General features: G+C 47.5%; 1 protein-coding gene across 4 annotated transcripts in view; it reads right to left on the reverse strand.

Moving 5' to 3' along the window:
• Positions 1-1685: 1685 nt before the first annotated feature.
• Positions 1686-23684, reverse strand: part of Lgmn (legumain) — a 39281-nt gene continuing 17282 nt past the window's right edge. For 3 of the 4 annotated variants that reach the window (XM_028888262.2, XM_028888266.2, XM_028888263.2), the window contains 12 exons: positions 13842-13939; positions 13042-13123; positions 11498-11583; positions 10794-10869; positions 9867-9929; positions 9100-9166; positions 7861-7979; positions 7668-7757; positions 5864-6064; positions 3349-3519; positions 2474-2541; positions 1687-2203 (listed from right to left, as the gene is read on the reverse strand). In XM_028888262.2, coding sequence (XP_028744095.1) covers positions 2161-2203; positions 2474-2541; positions 3349-3519; positions 5864-6064; positions 7668-7757; positions 7861-7979; positions 9100-9166; positions 9867-9929; positions 10794-10869; positions 11498-11583; positions 13042-13123; positions 13842-13939 — 1164 coding nt within the window. In that variant the 3' untranslated portion in view covers positions 1687-2160. Of the gene's footprint in view, positions 2204-2473; positions 2542-3348; positions 3520-5863; positions 6065-7667; positions 7758-7860; positions 7980-9099; positions 9167-9866; positions 9930-10793; positions 10870-11497; positions 11584-13041; positions 13124-13841; positions 13940-23684 lie in introns of all 4 variants that reach the window. The other variant, XM_028888264.2, reaches the window with a different exon arrangement.

Consider the following 23684-nt stretch of genomic DNA (forward strand, 5'->3'; position numbering starts at 1 on the left):
TTATAGTTGGTGAAGGGTGGGATGTGTGAGAAATCACTCTTTCCTGGGAGATGAAATAAACTGAAGAGCAGATAAGCTCCGTGTCCTTGTTTCAAGGCCCTGAGTTTGAGCTGATACCAAGAAATGGCTCTTTTTGCAGCTAGGATGCAACACTATCTTACTTGGTTTACATGTCTTTTTATGTATGGTTGACAATGCCAGGTGTGTGTGTGTGTGTGTGTGTGTATGTAAATTTTAACTTTTCATTATAGGTCTGTATATAACTTATAGTAGTGATAAAATAGACTTATCTACATATTTTATATATTCAAGGCATACCTTTAAATTTTTTTTTTTATTTCTGGGTTATGTAGGTCCTCTGTGTTTTCCAAACAAATCTCCAAAAGCGACTCTGCTCCTACATAGACCCACACAATTCAAACCCACAGTGTCTGAGGCTTTACCGTGCTTGCACGGCTGAAGCCATCAATCACAACCGTCGCTTCCTAACCCTTCCATCATCCCTGAAGGGAAACTGAACCAGGCATGAAGGAGCACACCTGTATCCGGGCTACCTGGAGGTGGGCGGGGGCTGAGATAGGAAGATTCCTGAGTTCCAGGCAGGCCTGCCTTGCAACAGTGAGATGCTGTAGGCAGGGGCCGAGGGAGCAGGCGTCCACCCATCAGCAGCCACTCCCGTTTATTCCCTCCTTGGTCCCTAGCACCGATAAGCATCCGTGTGGATTTGCCTGTTCTGCACATTTCATATCAACAAAGCTATACGATACATGGTTTTAGCAACTGCTTCATTCAGTTGGCCTAATAAGGCTGTGCCCTGTACAGACACTTCCTGCCTTTTGCTGCAGTACAATATTCCCCTGCATAGAATACAGCAGCACTGACTCCACCTCTGACAAACCCATCACTAGACTTTGAGTGTGCGGTGCTAGAGAAACAGAGTGTGGGTGGCCTCAGCCCTGGGGAGCTCACCTTCTCCAGGGTTCTGTCCCCTCCCTGCCTTGCACCTGGCCATGCTGCTGGAGATGCATGACCCTCAGAGGGCTGGAGGAACAGCTGCTTTTGATAGTGTCAGACTGTTTCACCGTGGTGAAAAAACTTAGGGAAGGCGGGACTTACTAATACTTTGCTCCACAGTCTCGGAGGGTTTGGTGCACAGTTACTTGGGCAGAACATCGTAATGGCAGGAATGTAGTATATGGCAGACAGGGGCTTCTACACCTCTCTCTCAGTGGGCAAGAAACCGAGCTAAAGGAAGGACCTGGGATCAAGCAGAACCTCTAACAGTGTATCACAGCGACCTACTTCCTCTAGCTAGGCCCCACATCCTGAAGTTTCCAGAACTTCCCAAAACAGTGCTGCTAGCCAGGGACCAAACACTCAGCAGTGAGGCCTGTTGGGAACATTCCCCACTCAAACCACAACAGGTAGGGAGATGGAGAGACGGAAGCGAACTTAAGGACGAAAGGCCCCCTGAAGTTGAATGGAGGAAGAAGGGAAAGTGGGGCATTCCAGAACAAGAGAAACGGCCTAGGGCGTGGGGGCCTGAGGGGCATGGGGCCTGAGGGGTGTGGGGTGTGGGGGCCTGAGGGCGTGGGCTGCAAGTTCACAGAGTGTGGAGCAATGGAGTGTGATGGGAGGGGAAGAGGACCCACCACGAGTGTGAAACACAGACCAGGAAGCCAGAGGCCAGAAACAAACGTCTCACTTTACCAATTATTTTTTAATACATCCATTATCACAGAATAAAATACAAAAGCAATCAAAAATCATATTTTTCTAAAAATAATTCTCCCTTCGAGGCTTACAGCCCTCTTCAGGAAAATCACTGTGGAGATGGAGAGGTTTCAGTTTCCAATTTCTCAGAAGATTCCTTCAATGGCTACAGAAGCCACAGTGAATTTTCTCTTGAAAGCTAATGGACAAGAAAACAAAAAACAAAACTCCTAAGAAGCAAAAGTTCCTTTCTCCAGGGAGCTTTCCCACCGGAACTGGCTTCTTAGTGGGTCAGTATCATCAGAAAGCAATTCCTGGGAGGGGCTGACAGCATTCCCGGGGAGCTGGGCTTAGGTACCGCCTCGGGCTCCACCCTTCCAGTCTCCGGTTGGGACACATTCCAATGGACTGTGTTCACTCCTCACGCAGCGCTGGGGAGGCAGCTGTTCAGTAGTGACTAAGACACACCTTGTCCATGGCCATCTTTATCCTGCGAGAGACAGGAAGACGAATGTGGTGAGTTAGGCCAACCCCGAAGAAAGCAAGACATAATCCAACCCTGGGCAGCAGTCACTTAGGACAAAGTCCCTGGTCATCACCACTGCGAAGCCGGCCCCTCTGATTCCACTGACAAGTGGCCCCAGAACAAAATTGGGCCATGGCACTGTTGTCTACTTAGGCCAGGTCTTCCTACGCCAGTGGTGTGCCCCCAGATGCATTCAGAATGATGCCCATCTTCCCAGTGCCAAGTGCTGTTTACCTGTCAATTGGATATGGCTTTTCACAGAGGTTGGCCAGCACATACAAATGCCTCAGGGCATACTCGTACTGCAAGAGAACAAAGAACCCGCACATGAGCCATTCGGTCAGCTCACCTCGCTTCTGCTTTCAGACACAAAGCCATTTACTTCAGCCAGGGGTTCTAGGTCTGTTTGGGTCATGGATCTTCCATCATTTGTCAATCTACAGGTATTTACATACTCTCGCGGGAGAGATGCACATAGGTAAGGGCCACACACGACCTCAGGGAGCTGATGGGTCTGCAAAAGCGCTGTCAGGTCTGAGGGTAGGACTCGTTGGCAATGGCCGGATGGTGGCGGACCTTGCCTTTGATTTTGAAAACCCAGCAGAGAGAAGGATGGCATCCAAACTCCATACTGGATGACAAAGACTCAAGAGCAGGCTCTGCCAGGGCTTGGTCTACAGGCCACAGTTTGCCCATCTTTCTCCAGCAGGATCCAAGCATTCCCTTGTAAGGACTTTTTAGGGGACCGCTAGCTGACTGACCCTCTACAATGGGCAGAAGCATCATTCTTCCCTCTCCATGGACCAGGGTGTGCATGGTCTTGGGGAATGGTTAGGAGACATGAAGAGGAAGAAGCCAATGTCTGGCAGATGTGAGGGTCAGGTGACCGGTAGGGCCATATCATCAAGAGAAGGAAGCACGCTTCAAAGCCAACAGTACTGGAGTTGTTAGCCACAACTCTGGTAGACTCCCTGGGACCAAGACATATAACCCCGAACTTGGGCATCCATGTCCCGAAGGCCCAGACAGAACCTTCTATAAGCCAATGCACCCGAGTTTAGCTTCCCACTCTCAGCCCCAGGGAGGCTGGGGACCCTGGCTGGACTCACCGTGGGGGAGTGCCAGTTGAAGCAGTGTGTACGGAAGTGGGTCACAGCTTCCTGGTAGCAATCATGTGCTGTGAGCATGGCTCTCTCCGACAGGAGGCTCTCAGCAGAGAGCCCAAACCCTGCCAGCAGGGAGACAATCTTGTACACAGACTTCTCAATGACGTGCCTGGCCTAGGAAGAAAAGACAGCATTTCAAATCGGCTTAATGGACTCTCTCTGGGCCCTACAGTAAGAGGCATAGACAAACATCGCTCCTGACGTAGCCTTCAACCCACAGAGGATTAAAATAGGCCGAGAAATGCATTCAAGAGAGATGGAAAGTGTGTACTTGGCTTCTGGGACACTGGAAAGACCTGGCCTTCTTGACCTCCCTCCACCATGGAAGAACTGATACCTGACACCCAGAGGGAGGGCAGCCTGTGCCTGGTTTAAGCCTGCCTCCGAAGCACACCGCTAGTCTCAGCATTTGATGCTGCGTGCTCTGGAGCACCCTTGCCTGCTCAGGAAACCATGGCTGGTTACATAGGAAGCGCAGAGGCCCCGGGTTTCTCACAGAGGATAAAAGAGCACTGTATAGAAGACTCCGCCGAACCTGAACCTGAACCTGACTTCTCCATCCAAGTCTCGGGCCCACACATGAAACCTTTCCTTCATGGCTGAATTCTTCACACTCACCACCCACGGTGCGCTGGACCCAAATACAGGGTCCCTAGAGAGCTTTGTGGTCCCTGTAACGGCTTCCCTATGCTCCAGCCAAAACCCCAGAGCCACAGGGTAAACATCAGCACAGTGTCCAGCTGTCTTCTCTCACACTGGGCACAGAAAAGTTTGTAAATGTGAAGTGATGCTGTTCTGCACACATGAAAAGCCTGCTTTGTTTTTGAAAAAAACGGTTGTTTCTTATGCTTATTTCTGAATAAGTTAAATGTCTTTCTTTAAAATCTTGACTTTTTTAATTCTTTATTTTACATAAAAATGTAACAATGCAACAGTTACCAAGAAACTGTTGACTCCAGTAAGTGTATAGGCTTAGAAGTAGTTTTCAGATTTACAGCAGACACCAGAGAAATTCTACGCTGTACACAATTGCTCAAACCAACACAAGGAAACCCGGGTTTAGTGTCTGTGACTACCCAGAGGATAAAGACAGAATGCCCTTTCATGCCATTGTTATCTGTTTTGAGACAGGGTCTCATGTAACCCACGCTGATCTCTAACCTCTAAGTCAGTATGTAGCTGAGGACTCCTGACCTCCCTGCCCCCACCTCTCAAGTGCTAGGATTTAAGGCAGCTGACACATTGCCTGAATCATTTTAACTCTTAATGCAGTCACAACAAACGTAATAACTCCCATGGACAAAACCTCCCGAGGATCAATAAAAGGCATCAAGAGGCCAAAGATTGGAAAGCAGAAGGACATTTGTTCCCATGTGCTTGACCTATCCTGGCCACTCAGGTTGTCATTTCAGAGGGGACAAGTTTAAAAGAGAAAAGCCACCTGGGGGCTGGGGATGTAGCTCAGCTGGTAGAGCGCTTGCCCGCATGCAAAAAACCCTGGGTTCGAGTCCTAATCCTAAGAGCCACACACGCTGGGGATGATGGAACACCAGCACCCAGAAGGCAGAAGAGTCAGAAGGTGAAGGTCACCCTCTGCTATGTAGCAAGCTGGAGATGGCCAGCCCAGGATACAAAAAACAATAATAAACAATAATAATAATAATAATAATAATACAAACAAGGATTTGTTTTTGTTTTTGTTTTTGTTTTTTTTATCTTTCCATGTGTCCATCAATGTGCCACGTTGACTGGGGACAAGCATGAACACAAAGTGGCTTCTCTGGAACAAACAGGCCGGAATGAGAGTACACAGCTCTGATCAAAAAGATGCTCCTGCCAATTCCATCAACAGTTGTGACAGAGAGACAGTAGTTTCAGGTCAGGCTGTGACCATGAGACAATCTGACTTTATAGATTGGATTTAAAAAAAAAAAAAAAAAAAAAAAGCCAGGCAGTGGTGGCGCACACCTTTAATCCCAACACTCGAGAGGCAGAGGCGGGCAGGCGGATCTCTCTGTGAGTTCGAGGTCAGCCTGGTCTACAAAGCAAATTCCAGGACAGGCTCCAAAGCTACACAGAGAAACCCTGTCTCGAACCCCCCCCCACAAAAAAAAGACTGACTAGTGACTAGAGAGAAACATCTGGAAGGGGTCACCCATAGCCAGAACATCTTAGCAAGATTCTGAGGAGCTAGACCTCAATTCTTTCCTTCCTGTTGCTGAAGGGGTCAAAGTCAAGAATCAAAATAACTTACTGCTCTGCTTTCCAAGAGCACAGAGGCCATACTCCTTTCTATATCTGGGGAGGAAGCAGCCTAAATTCTGGTCGCTGGTTGTGTGTATACCAGGAGCCACACACACACACACACACACACACACACACACACACACACACACACACACGTCAGTCTAGATGGCCTGGTCTCAAGGAAGAGTCCCTTTGGTGAGTCACTACTTACATCCATAAGCTGCTGGATCTGTCCCATGAGTTTGTGGGACTGCTGCAGGTCATTGGTGCTCATCAGCTTCCTTTTCAGGATGGCCAGGGGCACCTCTGGGCTGGGGGTGAGGTCAAGGCGTGTGACCGGAGGCAGAGAGATAGGGGAACTCGCTTGGTGCTTCATACCCTGAAACTGCATCACTTTCATGGCAGAGATCGACTGGAGAGGGGAGAACACAAGCAAACACGAACCGTTTGGTGAGAAAAGCAGCTGTGTCAAAGCATACCAGGGCTCGGCCCCTCCGTGAGAGGGTCATAGGTCATAGTTCCCTCCTAGCTTTAAGAACTCCAAAGGGCGCCAGTCACCTGAAAACACATGACCAACTCAGGCAGAGACAACTCGACAGGCAAGATGACACATGCATGTGGCTGAAATCTACCACCGAAGAACTTCAGAAATACCCAGTGTGCTTTGCAGGAAGAGCGCCTTCACATGCAAAGCCAACTTGCAGATCCATGGTTGGGCAAAGTTTGTTTTATTTCAGCAACCCTGGATGTGCTCATCACCCCTGCTCCCCTGCCTGTCCCCAGGGACCAGCAGCAGCATGGAGGTTCCAGGCATCTGTCCAGGCTAGAGCTGAAGTCTGGGTCCCAAGAGAATGGCAGAGCTAGAGTCGTGGGCCAGGCTGACACTGGGCCTCAGGTGCTGACAAAATGCATACAAATGCAGTCTGAGTCTACTCGCACAGGTCAAGACAGACTCAACCCAGGGGAAGAAATGACTCTCTCATTCTCAAAGTGAGCAACATTAATGCAAAACTCATTCTAAAACTAAAAACCGAACTACAAATGGAAAAACAGCAAGTTCCAAAAGATCTATCACTCACACAGAGAGACAGAGACACAGACAGACTAGGAATGGACTAAGCTAAGCACCTGTACTGAGAATGGGAAGCTGAAGACAAAGCCATGTAGCGGGGCAGGGCATTCCTGGCGTCACTGTCACCATGTCCTGTTCCTTCCTACACCCATCCAAGTGCCGGGCCAGGCCAAAGCAACCTGGGCACACTTCTTGTGTGCTGTGGCTCTCCCACTGCTGACAGACTCACAGCCTCTCAGGCCATGCTCTGCAGGACGTGTTAAAGCGAGCTGGGCTTTCTGCTATGAATTTTCTTCTAGAATGCCTGAGCTTGCATCCAAGAACAGATCTCTGAAGCCTGGGGATTGGCATACTGGAAAGCTCCATTTTAAGTTTTTTTCAGCTGAACTATACATCCAAAGCCTTCCCACCCAAAGCTCAAGCCTCTGCAGCCAGAGAGCACTCTGGCCCCCTGAGTACTACTATCTGACCCTGGTGATCCTTGCTGGACAGAGTTAGCAGTGAGGTATGTGTGAACAGTCTCCAACTTCTAGCCAATGAGGAAAACTAATGACTCGCAGCTTGGCATGAGACAGATTTTTGGAGAATGCAAAATGTGGAGTTCAGTGGGACAGTCATGAAACAGAATGTGGGCTTTCTTTCAGTCTCCACAGCCTCTTGCCACATGACAGGTCCTAGCTCAGTGCTTCCCAGGTATACCTGGCTACCCTGCAAGCAAGGGCTCTGAACACAGACTCAAAGAGCTCACCCTAATGCCCAGGTCTGTAAGTGCAAACCTAGCAGGTCTGGTCCCTGAGCCTGAGACCGCAGGACAGAGTGGCCACGTGAGGCAGAGCCATGCTGAGACAATTCCACACCTGGTTTCTCTTTATCAAGAGACAGTTCTGAATGAGTCTGCTTGGGGCTCCAGGACTAGGGAGCAAGAAAGCAAGGCCCCACTCACTTTGTTCCCATACTGCATGACGTGGCTGGTGTTGGTGTGGGACTTCACCAGGTGATACTGCTTGTGGAGTGTCTCTTTGGTCAGATCCTCCTGCGAGAAGAAAAACACGGAAGTTTTTTCTTTTGTTTCTTCAAGGACCAAAGCCTGAGGTCTACACCGTAGTGGGCTGACCGGTCCTCACGAAGGGCCTTACCACGTCGGAGTCTTCCATCCAGTTGACACTGTACCAGTCACCCAGGTATGTGCTTCTCTCCTCATCATAGTAGCAGGCATAAGATGACTCCTTGGGGTTGGCGGCAGTAGTTGCGTAAACTACAATTGATTAAAGGTATGTGAGCCATGTTTTACTCCTAGCCTAGCCTTGGACTACCCTTAAAACTGGAGTCCCTCCTTCGGTGACACCAAGCTGTACTCAGCACTGGGAGAGCATGGCCCTGTCTCTTCAGAGCAGTAAGTCCTTTCAAATGGGGACAGAAGATGGCCAAGTGAGGGACTCTTGCTGCAGCTATGAGCAAAATCTTGTGTACTTGTGTGCTTAGAACACAACTTAGGGGAAGATGGCTGACAGATTTTAATGAATTGGGAAACGAGAAGAATATGGGCCCAATTAGGTTTCTAGGGAAGGTTGACAGTTATTTAGAAAACACTGAAATGGGGACTGGGAATACAGCAAAATGCTTGCTGAGCAAAAAACAGTTAAACTAAACAAACAAACAAACAAAAAAGTCAAGCATGGTAGTGCATGCCTGTAATCCCAGCACTTGGGAGGTAGAGGGAAAATCAGGAGTTCAAAGTCATCCTCAGTTACATAGCAAGTCGGACATCAGCCTGGACTACAGGAATTCTGCCTCATAGAAACCACTCAGCTGGGCAGGACCTTTAAAGTATCTGCATTTAAGATGTAACTCTTAACATGCAGGCAGTCATTATCCCCACATTCAAGGACCAAGTCACCTACCTGCCTGAGATCATGGACACTGAGTGACCAACACACAGCAAAGGAACAGAGCTGGTCAAGTTTGGGCAGTCTTTGTAAAGCTTGCCTAGAGACCCTTCTTGATACTATTGTTTTTGGGGGATTTGTTGTTGTTTTAGCATTTCTTTATTTTATTTTGTGAGTGTGAGTGTTTGTCTATTCATGTACCTTGAATTCTAGGAGGCCAGAAGAGGGCATCAGTTCCCCTGAAACTGGAGTTCTAGATGGACTCAAACCCAGATCTTCTACAAGAGCAGCCAGTGCTCCTGACTACTAAGCTGGGTATCCAGTCCCCCACAGAATCTTTATTCCCTACCAATACTTGTTCAGCAGAAGGAGCCAGATCTGGCCACAACCATGTCTTCCATCTGCCCTCAGTGGCCTTGCACACTGGAACACGTGGTCTCAAATGAGCAATACCCAAGGACAACCACCCTCAACCTGTTCAACACCTACCATTGATGTCATCGGGGAGGTGGTTCATCATGGAGCCAGACTCGCATGCTTCAATGTAGAACACCATCTGAAGACATCAAGACAGGTGAGCTCCCGCAGGCAGTGCCGGCCACTGGGCCGTCACTCTTTCCACCCCTGCCCACTGTCCTTTGCTCTGGATTTGGGGAGTCACTGTTGCTGGACAGAAGCTATTACCAAAGGCTACAGAAGCCATTTGACAAAAAGTAATCACATTTCTTCCACAATGGATAAAGTGATTTGAGTTAGCAGAACACAGGGAAGACTGGAGCTTACAAGGCTGAAGACATCGGTTCTGGTACCTGACAGCAGAAGCTCCTTGGAGCCAGGCCACAAGCGGCCATCTTTCTGTATTAACCTCATGTTTACCCCGCCCTCTACAGCTTCTACAGAGAAGAAAGGGCCAAAGTGGACAGAGAATAAGATAGTGGTGTTCTTCCCCAATTGTCCCAAACTGGGGTAGTCTCAGGAACTGCAGTCCTCATATGTGATCCCTGTATCTGCAGCAGCTAATTCACAGCCCCTGCCCATACCTGCTAGGTCCAAGCTGGGGGCGGGGCCCACACTGTGTGGTAACAAGCTCTCTAAGAGGTACAGTGAACCCTGGCACTCCACTGGTTAAAGCTGACCAGGTGAAACCCTATCCAGAGCCAGCAACCTGTCCAAGGGCCAGCTGTGCCAGTGTGGACTTTGTTCCTGTATCTCCCCCGGGCTCCTCCCTCCCCAAGGCACTCAGGAACTAAAGTTACCTTCTGGTACATTTTGTGTTCATACATATAGCGAATAGTCTTGTTCAGGTCCTTGACATGAAGCTAAAAGGTAAGAAGGTGGACATTCAGACCAGCAGCCCAGAGACGCCACCAACACCTTATAAAGTCCTTTTCCCAATCAGTAAAAGAAACCACGGTGAGCAGTAAAATCTAGAACGCCATCTCGGGCTATTCCATTGCTCATGAGAGACAAGAGAAGACGCTTCTCCGTGCATAGCGTCCTCGGCATTCGGAGACTTTCTTGTACCGTATCTGCAATGTACTCAGCCCTGACTGATACTGTGGCATGGAGAGAAACAGCTAGAAAATACAGCCTTCCAGCTGCGACATTTGTCCCCCACTCCCTACCACAGCGCTGATACCGCCGTTCAGAAAACATGTCACAGGTTTAATCTCAACACACAGGCCTTCTTTTCTATTTTCCTTTAAAATTTAAAGATAAATAAAACTATGCTTTTCATTTATCTTTAAAGAGTTAAGAAGGGGGCCATGAGATGGCTTAGCCAGTTAAAGGACTTGCTGCCAAGCCTGATGACCTGAGTTCAATCCCCAGAACCTGCAGGATGGAAAAAAACAAAACAAAAAACAAAAAAAAATGAGAACTGACTTCCAAAAATGGTCCTTAGACCTCCACATGGGTGACATGGCACACATGCACATAAAATAAATAAATAAATAAATAAATAAATAAATAAATAAATAAATAAATAAATAAATAAAATAAACAAATAAATAAATAAATAATGTAAAAATCCATTTTTAATGTTAAGAAAAATTACTAGGAGCATACTTAGAGGTACAGCCCTTGGCTAACAAACACAAGGCCCTGCATTCAATCAATCAATCCCCAGTGTCAAACAACAATGACAACAAAAACTGACGATCAAAATGGTAAGCAGAACTCACATCCGCACTAGGGAACACCAGGAGTCCAGTTGCTCCGTGATCAGTGAAGTAAACAAACACATGATCCCGGGGACCACTGCCAAGAGAGGACAGAAGAGCATGAGCCAAAGGAGCCACAGCTTCCCGTTCCTGTTTCCATGTCCACGTCTCTGAAAAGCTGCCTTCATCAAAAAGTTAAGGCGTTTGAGCAGGGCGTGGTATCACGTGCCTTTAATACCAGCACTAGAGAGGCTAGAGACAGACTGATCTCTGAGCTGGAGGCCAGCCTGGTCTATCTATACAGGGAGTTCCAAACCAGCCACGACTACGTAGTGAGACCCTGTCTCAAAAATGCAGAAAGGGGAAAATTTCTGGATGCAGGCACATGCTAATTCTAGAGGATGAGTCAGACTACAAGTTCAAGAGCAGCCTGGACAATTTAATGACAGCCTGTATCAAAAAATAAATGGGAGGGTGTGCTAGGGAGGGGCAGGCAATGGGGGGGTGCTAGGATTGTTGCTTAATGGTACATGCATGAAGTCATGAAGGGGGAAAAATCATAAGGGACCCTGATGACAGGGGTCTGTATGAGGCACAGAAACAGACAAACCACATATCAGCCCTGTGTGACCTATCCTGGGTCAGGACAAAGCTGTCCTCTCTAGATCCTCTGGGTAAGGTTGCAGCTCTAAGAGTGTGGATGGAGTCCACGAAACCGACGGTACCTCCTCAGGACTTTTCCAGAGCCTTTGCCCTTCACAGCCTCTGCATCGCCTCTCAGCACGGCCAGGAAGTTCTCCGGAGTCACATCCTACAAGGAATTGGGAGTCAGAGCCGAATGCGGCTGTTACTTCCAAGAACATTTTATAGAGTCTGTGACGACAGACCCAGGGCACCCAGCTTCAAGCTCAATAGCAAATACCCCGACACCAAGCCAGGATGACATCAATTCCTGGGGCCCCAGGACCTATGAACTGTGGAAATGCCACCTTGTTTGAGGCCGGCGGCTACTCAGCAAGCCTTTCATTCCTTCTCGACAACTATGAAGTGGGGGACCCCCACCCCCCAAAAAGATTCTGCCAGCACAGGATAAAAATACTCAAAGAGAGGACAAAAGAGAGGAAGTTAAGGGTGTTAGGGCCTTGGTTTGCCTCCAGCTTGCTACCTCAGAGCCTGAGTCCCAAGGATACTAACTAGATGTCCAAGGACCCTCGGGCATCAAAACCAATGCAAAAAATAGAAAGGGAAAAAAAAAAAAACCCACATCATCCCCAATTCTACCACCAGGATTTAAACATATCCCTATAGAGAAAGAAATTCTCTCTTAAGATGGGACCAACTATATCGCATTCCCTTTGAATTTAAGTTACCATAGAGTAAAACAAAACAAAGAAATGCTAAGCTCTGGGTCCAGTGTTTCTTTGCCTCCTAAGACATCCTTAGAAAGTTAAGAAAAAAACGTACAAAGACCATCAATGCCAGCTTATACAGTATCAATAAACTGGGAGGAAATTAAGCATTTGGGGAGGAATGTATTAGAAAATTAATAATAGGAATTTAAATAGGAAGGTCTCTGTGAGTTTGAGGCCAGTCTGGTTTACAGAGGGAGTTCCAGGACAGCCAGAGCCACACAGAGAAAAGAAATGCTGTCTAGAACCCCCCTTCCACTCCATCCCCCACAAAAATTATCTTCAGGAAAATCCTGCTATATTTTGTGCTAGGTGTGGGCTGAGGAGATGAATTTTTATAAATGAGCAGATAATCTTTAACCCGATTAAATTAACACCTCACGAAATTCAGGTTATCACTGAAGGAAATACATTAACATGCTTGATACATGCAAAGGCTAGAGTCTAAATAGCAATAGACTGACTGTAACCTTTTTTGAACACTTGACCTGTTTTTCCTTTTCTCTGTTGGCTTCCAAAACTAATCAAACTAGATACAGTAGCACGTGCCTATGGTCCCCATTACTGGGTGGGGAGGCGGGGGAGGCAGGAAGATCACATGGGTCCAAGAGTTCAAGGCTAGTTTGAACGGGGAAAAAAAAAAGACCCCATATCTCAAAAATCCAAACAACAACTAAGGCTGAGGATATGGCTCTGTGGTAGAACACTTGACTAGATTATATGAACCCTGGTTACAGGCCCAGCACCATTTCCCCCAAGAAAATCTCTCCCCATTCAATTCTCAAGCACAAATAAGGGAGGGGGAGCTATGAATAAACTAAGGCCCAAAGCCACTGGGCTGCAGATGAGGATGCGCTCACCTCTCCAGTGTAATCCTTCAGGACTCCTTTATACACATCTGCGCCATTGGGCCGGTTGATCACAATGCCTGGAGTAGGGTTGCTGAAAAATTATTCAAGGACACGGTTGCAACACAAATTGTCTCCCTTCCAAACAGAGAGCATCTTGGGACAAGATCACGCAAACAACACTGCTCTCAATAAACAAGGACAAGCCGGGCGGTGGTGGTGCGTGCACACATCTTTAATCTCAGCACTCAGGAGGCAGAGGCCAGCCTGGTCTACAGAGCAAGTTCTAGGACAGCCAGGGCTAACAGAGAAATCATGTCTAGAAAAACCAAACAAACAGGACACAAAGCAAAACTGAAGACCCAGGCTCAGGTGCCACAATCAGGAGGGAGTCTGCCAGAACTCAGAAATGGCTAAAGCTCAGAGCACTCTCTGCCTTTTCTCAGTTCCAGAAAAACCTGGGCAAGTGTGCAAGAGAACCACATGGAATACTAAACACACACCAGAAAGGAGCATGCATGGTAGGAAGTCCTGCATAAACTAGAACCTTCTACAGGCAGGTGCCCCGGCTCAGAGATTAAGAACAGGCTCCCAACTTCAGGGTGCAGGGTCTCAACCCTCTCAGAGTACCTCCTTCTGCTCATCTCCTGTTTCCTGCCACCCCACAGGGCACCCTAACATACAACATTCCTGTGGCTTTTTTCCTGGGGCCACTCCCGTTCCCACACTGGTCCACTGACCTAAGGAGCCCCAGAAGCCTGACAGTGTTTTTAAATTCTGTTTCGTGGCCAAGTTTAAAGCTCCCCACTTACTCTTCAGAGTTGGCAATGTCGTCATACATCATCACTATGATCTGCTCATCAGGAATCCCATTCCGGTGAATGATCTGGTAGGCATGGCATGCGTCTGCCTGGAAGACATGATTCCCTCGGCTTTTAGATATCACAGGGAAGGAGGCACATTTGGGGTACAATCTTACAGAAGGCTATGACTCATTCCTTACTGGTCAAGGTTCAAAATGATTAGTTTTTAAAACATTCATTTTTATTTTTTTTAACATCAATTTTAAAAGATCCCACTCTTATTATCTACATACTTACCTGATAGCAAGGTAGTACTATCAAGCACATGTGTGTAAACACACAGACACAGGTGTGTAAATATACAGGCACAGACGTGCATAAATACACAGGGACAGGTGTACATACACATAGTCACACACTGTCACACCTACAGGTTAATAAGGGCCCTTGAAAGTACTAAGCACCTTGTGTTCATATTTTAGACCACAGGATGATGATGATGATGATGATAGTTAGGAATGTAACTCAGTTGGTAGAGTGCTTGCCTAGCATGCCAAAAGCTCTAAGTTCAAGCACACCACCACACAAACTGGGTATGGTGGGGCACACTTGCATTTGTTATACGTTTTGGGGAGGTAAAGGCAGGCCAGAAGTTCCAGGTCATCCTTAGCTACACAGTGAGTTTGAAGTCATCCTAGGCAACAAGAAATCTATCGTCTTTAAAAAAAAATGACTAGTTTCATAATTTGAAACAAAAGAAGGCCATCAAGAGGAACAGAAACCATTCCTGTTGGAATTCCTTGCTTCAGATGATGCACACTGCACTCTGTGCAGAACAATTGAGGCCAGGAAGGAAACACGTTGCATAACTTCCCACTAACAATGTCGTTCCAGAACAGAAACCTAAGTAAACACAGTGAGGTGCGTGTGGCCAGCCTCGACACCCTCAGGCAGACACTTCCATATATACAGTCACTGCACGTAGCACATGAGGTAACAAAGAAAATAAAGCATCCACAATGCCAGGTTTCTGCCTCCAGATGCCTCCGGATGCCCATCCATCTGCTGTGACTGTATGGGAAGCGTGGGTCCAGCACTCAGGAGCTGCCAGACAAGTGGACAGCTAAGTGTGAGGCCAACAACGTCCACCTTCAGTTTGCCCTGGACTGACTTCAGGCCCCTATCTCATTAGTCCTCAGTCTTCAGGTGATAAAGGTCATGACCCCCGTCTTACAGCTGGGGGAGAGGAGGTGACCCACTCATCACACTAGGTGCATGGAAAAAGAAGCCAATCATGTTGACTACAGATCCTGATGGCTCTTCATGCGAGAGCAGCAGAGAAATCATTAAATTTACAGAAGCCCCAAGAGAAAGCAAGGGGCTAAAAATCCAGACAGAAACAAAACAAGTCATCAATCATCACATATACAGTCATATAGGATCTGAGACTCGCCTCATGTGGAGATTCTGTTCAGTGTTCACACAAACTAAAGCAGCTATCATGTCTAAGCAATCGATCTTATGAGTCTGTCCTTAGCTGGGCAATGGTGGATATACACAGAGATATACACGGCAATGGTTACTTTTGCCAGGTGTGATAGTACACGCCTTAATCCCAGCACTCCAGAGGCAGAAGCAGGTGGATCTCTGTGAGTTCGAGGCCAGCCTGGTCTACAGAGCAAGTTCCAGGACAGCCAGGGCTACACAGAGAAACCCTGTCTATAAAAAATTTAAAAAGGAAGAAAAAAAGAAAAGATGAGCAGAAACTGATAAGGTGATTCTAAAATTGACATGGAATTACAAAAGACCCACAGTAGCCAAACAATTGGGAAAAAGAACAAAGGTGAAGGCCTTTCACATTCTGCCTCCCAAGCCACACTAAGGAAGGAAGGAGCTCCAACAGTGGTGCTGGGGTCAGAATCGAGAGCCACATGCAAAAGGAGGAGCAGTGTCCCACAGCACACAAGGGTAGCCCAGCATGGATCACCGCTAGAAAAAAACTTGAAGAAAGTAACATAAGAGACGATCTTTAAGACCTTGAGTGATGACGTCATATGACACCAAAAGCAAGGTCCATCAGGAAAAGAACGAATAAATAAGACTTCACAGAATTTAAAACTCAATGCTTCAAAAACATTACTGAAGAAGGGCTGGAGGGAAGGCTCAGTAGTTAAGAGCATTCACTATTCTTGCGGAGGACCTGAGTTCAGTTCCCAGCACCCATGTTGGGTGGCTTGCGACTTTCTGAAACTCTAGCTCCGGGGAGCTTCTGGCTTGTGGGGACCTGTACTCACATGCACATACTGACACACAGATACATACATACCATTTAGAAATATAAATAAATCTTCTTAAAGAAATGCTATTGAAGGGGTGGAGTGCAGATCGGTGGTAGAGCGCTTGCCTAGCACACACACAGCCCTGGGTACCATGCCCAGCACTGAAGAGTAAAAATAAAGATGCCATGAGGAAAACAAAAAGGATCTTGGAGCTCAGGTGGTCAAGTGTTGGCCACACCAAATATGAGGACCTGGGAATAGAAAAGATTTGCAAAACCTACACTAGATAAGGCTTACATCCAAAGACAAAGAATGCTTGGCCCTCAAGAGTTTGTGAAGGTTTGAAAAACACCTAACCCAATAAGACAATTCTCTAAGTCCATGAGAAAGATGCTCAATGTCATTAGTCTCACTGTAGAAAACCACTGCACAGTTACTTAACAATGCCTCAAGTTACCTTAAGTATCTACCTAGTAAAAACAAAACATTTATCCTCAAAGACCAGAACATACATACATGAGCTCAGCAACACTGTCCATGGGAGCAAAATGAGAAGCAGGCCTGATGCCCATCACCTGACACAGACAAGCCAACTGTCCACACAGTGGAATGCTATTGTCACAAGAAGGAGGGCAGTACCATCACCTGCTGCAATGTGGACCGTGATCCAGGACATCATCTAAGAAAGCCAAAGACTACACTGTGGACTTCTGAATAGATTCAAGTTCTAGTCAGAGTCTGGGGGTGTTGGTAGAGTGCTTGACTAGCACGCAAGAGGTGCTGGGTTCAATCCCTAGCATTGCATAAGATTGACTGTGGTAGAGCATACCTGTAACCCCAGCATTAGGGAAGTAGAGACAGCAAGACTAGGGGTTGAAGGTTATCTTCAGCTATATAGTGAGTTCAAGGTCAGCCTAGGCTACATGAGATCCTGTCTTTTACAAAGGATCAGAAAAGGCAATTTATAATTTATATATGAGACAGAATGTAGATTAGTAGTTGCTTAGGGGACCACATAGGGTACATGGGGTGATAGAATTGTTCTGGTGCTGGCTCATGCAAATTACTAAAATAACCCAGAGTTGAGAGCCTGAAATGGATGGGATGGCACAGAAATAATGCCTTGGTCAAGGCAGAGGCTTTAAGAGGCACAGGGATGATGAGTCCTGTGTTGATGCATTCCAGGGCTGCCTCAGTCCCTCAGGACCACCCTGACAGGCAGGTGCTCACTCCATTTTATAAGTGGGATGAGATCAGGGTCTAAACCCAGGTATCTTGCTCCATGCCCCACCCCCACCCCCATTCAGTGGCTTCCAAGGGAAGTTGGGACCATATGCAGGGTCCTCTGAAGTACTCAGCTGCCTCTACCTTAGTAAATTCAAAGGGTTCTGCGCGGAGATGAAGAGGTTAATGAACAACTGGTGTCTTCCCCTCAGAAAAGCCAAAGGAGATGACGCCGGGCTGAGCATGACCTCAATACAGGGCACAGCCTCTGTGGTGAGCAGAGATTGTTGTGACTCAGCAGACTTCAAAGCTGACACTGGGAAGAGGCCAGGCTCACAGAGGAATCCCATGACGTCCTGATACTGAAGCCTCTCACGATGCCACATATACAGTGGGCATCAGCCATCACCACCAGCTGTAAGCACAGTAAGACAGGGCACTTGGAGCGAAGGCTAAATACAGCTGGTGTGTGCTGTATTTAGTCATCGGGAAAGGCTCTCTGGCCAGGCATGCTTATGCTTGCCTGACAGGTGCATACAGCTCCTCCCCTCCTGGCCCACATCCTGTTTCCCCAGCATCCTGCCTCCCAGGCATCTTGCATCCAAGTGCAGTGGGGGGGAGGTGCTGAGCTGGGGTTCTGCAGTGCCCAGCCTTTCACCAACTCCAAAGGAAGAGGCTGAGGTTTAAAGTGAGCTGATGTCATTTGTTCCCATTATACAGCAGGGTAAGTAGGGAAAGCAAGTCCAGCTACCCCAAACACTCCCATCTTCATCAGTGTTGGGCTCAGCAGCCTCATGTCAGCCCCACCCAGTCCCCCCTCCCCAACCCTCTCCTGCATGCCCTCTTCAAAGGATGTTTGGTTTCACGCATTAGCAGCTGACCTCTGCACCAATGAAGACAAGCTTCAGAGACATCAGCCTAAGTGAGCAGTTTGTCTAAAGGACAGACTGTATGGCTCGCACTGTCTGCTGCTGTCGGCACCCTGATGCTTCCCCTCCCCAACTTCCGCTGCCTGGCTCCTGTCCCCACCAGCCTCCATTCTGCCTCTCTGCACTCCAAACACTCAAATATTTACTGCCTGGCTCTTTCTGGAAGAGTCTGCTGACTGGTCCTGAGCCAGACAGTCGTGGTATTACACTGAGTATGGTTATGGGGGGAGCGGCTAAGCAGGTTCACAAGGTTTGGGGTGCCCCACCCCTGTTAGTACTTATGTAGGAGACAATCCAACTTTTCTATCAAAAAATGTGTATTAGCCAGGCATTATGGCACACATATTTAATCCCAGTGCCGGGAGGCAGAGGTAAGTGGATTTCTGTGAGTTTGAGACCATCCTTGTCTACATAGTGAGTTCCAGACAGCCAGGGCTATGTAAAGAGACCCTGTGTCCAAGGGAAAAAAATCTTTATTACAGAGTCTCACTATGTAACCCCGGCTAGCCATGAAATCACTATGTAGACCAGGCTAGCCTCAAACTTATAGAGATCCACCTGCCACTGCCTCCCGAGCACTGAGATCAAAGGCGTGCGCTACCACGACAGTCTCCATCAAATTTTCGTTACCTGAAGACAATGAGGCTTTGTAAGTTTGTCCTTCTAACACAGCTCGCTGTTCCTCACTCCCACTCTCCCCACCATCCCTATTCCAGTCTTGACTATGTGTCATTCTTGCATCACCTCAGGAACTGAGTCAGACAGACCTAGAAACTCCCTTTCCTTCTCCAGAAGCTGATGTGAACATAAGCATGTGATATGTGATTGCAACTGTTGCCGGCCAGAGAGGGCAAAGTTCCCAACCGACTCCCAGGAAGAGGCTCACCCTTGAGAGGGAGCGAGAGCGGGAACTGACACAGGTGGCCTCTTTTTCCTCCTCTACAGTTTTTGTTTGGAGGGGACACCGGGAGCTGCTGTAACCGTTTTATAACAAGGAGCGTTTATCTGGAGACAGGACCTCAAAATCGGAATAGATTTTAGTCAAATGGGCCTGAGTTTAAGTGGCCAGCCTAGAGCTCTCCGCATTTGCCACTTAAAACACTGAAGAGGTTCTGGTACCTGGCAGACAGACTGGCTATTCCCTCACTGTGGCTTTGTGTTGCCACAGTTCACATGGAACACTCAGCTCTCCCATAGCTCCTTCCACAGAAGCCCCTTGCCCTTCCCTCCCTTTCCCCCATTCTCCTGTCACACACACACACACACACACACACACACACACACACACACCTACCTGACCAACTATAGCTACACCCTGACCCATATATATCTGGCACTTGGGAGTTCCCACAAGAACCAGCTTTGTCAATGTGAGGCCAGCGAGCCTCTCCACCATCCTCTATCACCCTACCACCACACCCCCTGGCAAACCATGGGCTCCCAAGTAACAGAAGTCAAATGGAACGGTGAGCCAGCTCAAGTCAATTCTATCTAAGTGCCTCGGGCGAGGCTATAGGGGAGGACAGTTTAGAATGTTACACCAGACACCAGGAAGCTAATGAACACAACCGATCTATTCTCTTTGGTTTATCTGATTTTTCTAAGTTTCCTGTGCTAACTTTAAACACATGTTAATTTTTAATAAGAGAGAAAGGAACCATTTTAAAACAGATCTGGATAATTTAAAGATACCTGTGCCGTGGAAGTAGATAGAGGGAAGTGATGAATGCAGACTGGAGTCATGCTGCCTGGTTCAGATCCCATTGTACTTCTCCCTGGCTGTGTGACCTTTTACAAGTTGCCTAACCATTCTGTGTCTCAGTTTGCCAGTCTTAGAACGGATCTGAAATAAGACTCATTCTCTTGAGCTGTCTGAGGATAAATGAGAAGATACATGCCTAGTGCTTGGCACTGGACAGACACCCAGTAAGGGTGGCATTCTCCTTCCAGAAAGTGGGTGCTGTTGTAACGGGCAGGTAGTATCCTATCCCCACATTGTCATCCCCATGAACTGCTCCTGACTCACTGTGTGGACTCATGAATGTCCCAAAGGAAGACGAGCCATTTGCTGCAAGTCCAGCTCCTGAATGACTTCCAGCCACGACCTTTCACCTCATTCTAGGCTTCAGCTCCCACATGCCAGACCCTCCTCCCAGTCCTGACCACCTTCCTTAGATGCTATGTGGCACCTCTGTGAGAGGGAGGAGTCCCCATTCTGCAGGCTGCCTGCCTCACTCTTCTGTCCCCTCCTGCTCCGAGCCCTCACCCGGACCTTCTTCTCTGACCCTGGGCTTCCAGAGGCCTCCTGTTTGTCCTCAACAGAGTGACCCACCAGTGTCTCCAAGACCAGCCCCCTCTGCTCTCATTCCTGTATGGAAAACAGAAATCCAGTTTGGTCCAGAAAAAACAAGGCAGAAATGACCACCACAGTGCATATCAGAGCCATTGGCAAGGATGTGGTAAATGGTTTAAAACCAAAAAAAGAGCTGAGGACTGGACCTCCTGTGGAAGCGGGGGAACCTCAAGCCTCTATAAATACATCCAGTTAAAACCTGCATGGGATCAAGGGAGAGTTCTTAAATGATTTAACCTCCAGTGCTGGAGGTCCACTAGGAACAGAGGCACCCACACCCTCAGCTCCACCATCCTTTCCTAGGTGGACAAAGGCTCACATCTGAAGCACCCATGTAGCACCCATGCAGCCTCAGCTCCACCATCCTTTCCTAGGTGGAGACAAAGACTCAATCTGAAGCACCCATGCAGCACCCACGCAGCCTCAGCTCCACCATCCTTTCCTAGTTGGAGACAAAGACTAATGTCTGCAGCTACTTCCTGACCTATTTGATATTTCATATTTTAACAGGAAAACCAGCAGTTCTCCTGGTTTTTTCTGGTAAAATAATAGGGGCTGGAGAGATGGCTCAGTAGTTAAGAGCGCTGGCTACTCTTCCAGAGGTCCTGAGTTCAATTCCCAGCAACCACATGGTGGCTCTCAACCATGTATAATGAGATCTGGTGCCCTCTTCTGGCATGCAGACAGAATACTGTGTATATAATAAATAAATCTTTAAATAATAATAATAATGTTTCTGGGAGCAGCTGAGCATGGTAGCTTCTGACTGCAATCCCAGCACTCAGGAGGCTGAAGCAGGAAGATTACTTTGAATTCAAGGCTAGCTTGGACAATAGCATGAGACCCTGTTTTGAAAAAAATTCAATAAAGCACCAGCTGTATCTACAAACAACCAAAAAAAAAAAATGGTCATGAAGGTAATGTTCAACTAGTGTATTTTCCTAAGATGGCTGTATAAAAAACCAGGCGGCTGATTAACCAGCAAGCTTGCTGCCTGTGGTCTGTGCTTGACTTATCTTTTCACTCAAAGGCAAAGGAATCAGTCATGATAACAAAGCTTAATCTGGCCAAACTTCCTTTTTGGTCAGCACACAAAGGCCATTCAAGATAAGTCAGAACTTCACCTAAGCCAACCCCTTTGACACATATAGACAATCACCCTGACAGACACAGGGACACAGCACCTTCTGTGAAAAACCCACCAATAGCCAGCCACTGTTCAGGAGCCAAGCGCCTGCACCATGGACAGTCTAAACAGATACCCTGGTGTACACTGGACTTCAATGACTTAGCATCAAAAAAGGACATGGGGGCCATCAAGATGGCCCTACTGATAAAGGTGCTTGTGCCAAATCTGACAACCTGAGTTCGATCCCCAGGACCCACATGGTAGAAAGAAAAAGACAACCTGCAAGTTGTCCTCTGACCTCCACACATGTGCAATAGTATACACATATACACACATTCACACACACACACATAAATAAATCTAATGAAAACTTCTTTAAAGACTGTAGGCTATCTCAACAATTAACTACATGGTAAATTGATATTCATTTGGACACCTGGTTTAAATAAAATGTCAATTTTCCTATATATATATTTATTTTCTGTGTTTACACATTTGTGTGTGTGTGTGTGTGTGTGTGTGTGTGTGTGAGAGAGAGAGAGAGAGAGAGAGAGAGAGAGGAGAGAGAGGGAGAGGGAGAGGGAGAGAGAGGAGAATGTGGAGGCAAATGAACAAGCTGGGGAATTGCTCCTCAGGTGCTGTGGTGGTTTGAATGAGAATGGCCCCCATTAGGCTCATCTTATATTTGCATGCTTGGTCCTCAGTTGGTGAACTGCGGAGGTGTGGCCTTGTTGGAGAAAGTGTCACTGGTGTGGGCTTTGAGGTTTCAAAAGCTACATCACGCCAGTGTCTCTCTGCCTGCTACATCCAGACCATGCTTCCTGCTACAATAATGAACAGACCAATGAAACTGTACACAAGGCCCCAATTAGATGCTTTCTTTTATAAGAGTTGCCTTGAGGGGCTGGAGAGGTGGCTCAGAGGTTAAGAGCACTGCTTGCTCTTCCAAAGGTCCTGAGTTCAATTCCCAGCAACCACATGGTGGCTCACAACCATCTGTAATGAGATCTGGTGCCCTCTTCTGGCCCGCAGAGATACGTGCAGACAGAACACTGTATACATAATAAATAAATAAATCTTAAAAAAAAAAAGTTGCCGGCGGCGGTGGTGGCACACACCTTTAATCCCAGCACTCGGGAGGCAGAGCCAGGCAGATCTCTGTGAGTTCGAGGCCAGCCTGGGCTACCAAGTGAGTTCCAGGAAAGGCGCAAAGCTACACAGAGAAACCCTGTCTCGAAAAACCAAAAAAAAAAAAAAAAAGTTGCCTTGATCTAGGACAGGTGCTACTCTATTTTTATTTTTATTTGCGTATTTATATGTCTGTATGGTTGTATGTACATGTATGTGCAGTTTCCCAAGGAGTACAGAAGAGGGCATCAGATCCCCTAGAGCTGGAGTTAACAGGAAGCTATGAGCTGCTAGCTGTAGAAGCTGAGACCCAAACCCAGGTCCTCTAGAAGAGCAGTGAGTGCTATTAAACTCTGAGCTACCTCTCCAGCCTACCCCCAACACAACAGACCCCCTTTCTGAGACATGGTCTCCCACCGGCCTGGAGTTTGCGAGGCAGACTAGGCTGGCTGGACAGTGAGTCCCAGGGATCCATCTATCACCACCTCCTTACATCGTGTTTGGAGTACAAGAGCACCCCAATATTCTTTGGTATTTAGTTTTATTTTAAGTGGGTTCTAGGGGCTGAACCAGGTCCTAGTGCCTGCACAACAGACATTTTACTGAACAGACTATCCTCAGCCCCTCCTACATATTTTAAGCTTTTTCAAATGTGGCTGCTAGGAGTTTTTCCATGACTCATGCAGCTCTTACTGAACCAGGCAGCTCTCAAGCCAGCTGGCTGGGTCTGCATCCTACCCAGCCCCCCATGTACCGCTTGCCAGCTCCAACCACACCGGGCCAACTGCTGGCCACTTCCATCCAAGTGTT

This window comes from Peromyscus leucopus, chromosome 14 (genome assembly GCF_004664715.2).
Source record: "Peromyscus leucopus breed LL Stock chromosome 14, UCI_PerLeu_2.1, whole genome shotgun sequence".
Taxonomy (NCBI): Eukaryota; Metazoa; Chordata; class Mammalia; order Rodentia; family Cricetidae; genus Peromyscus; species Peromyscus leucopus.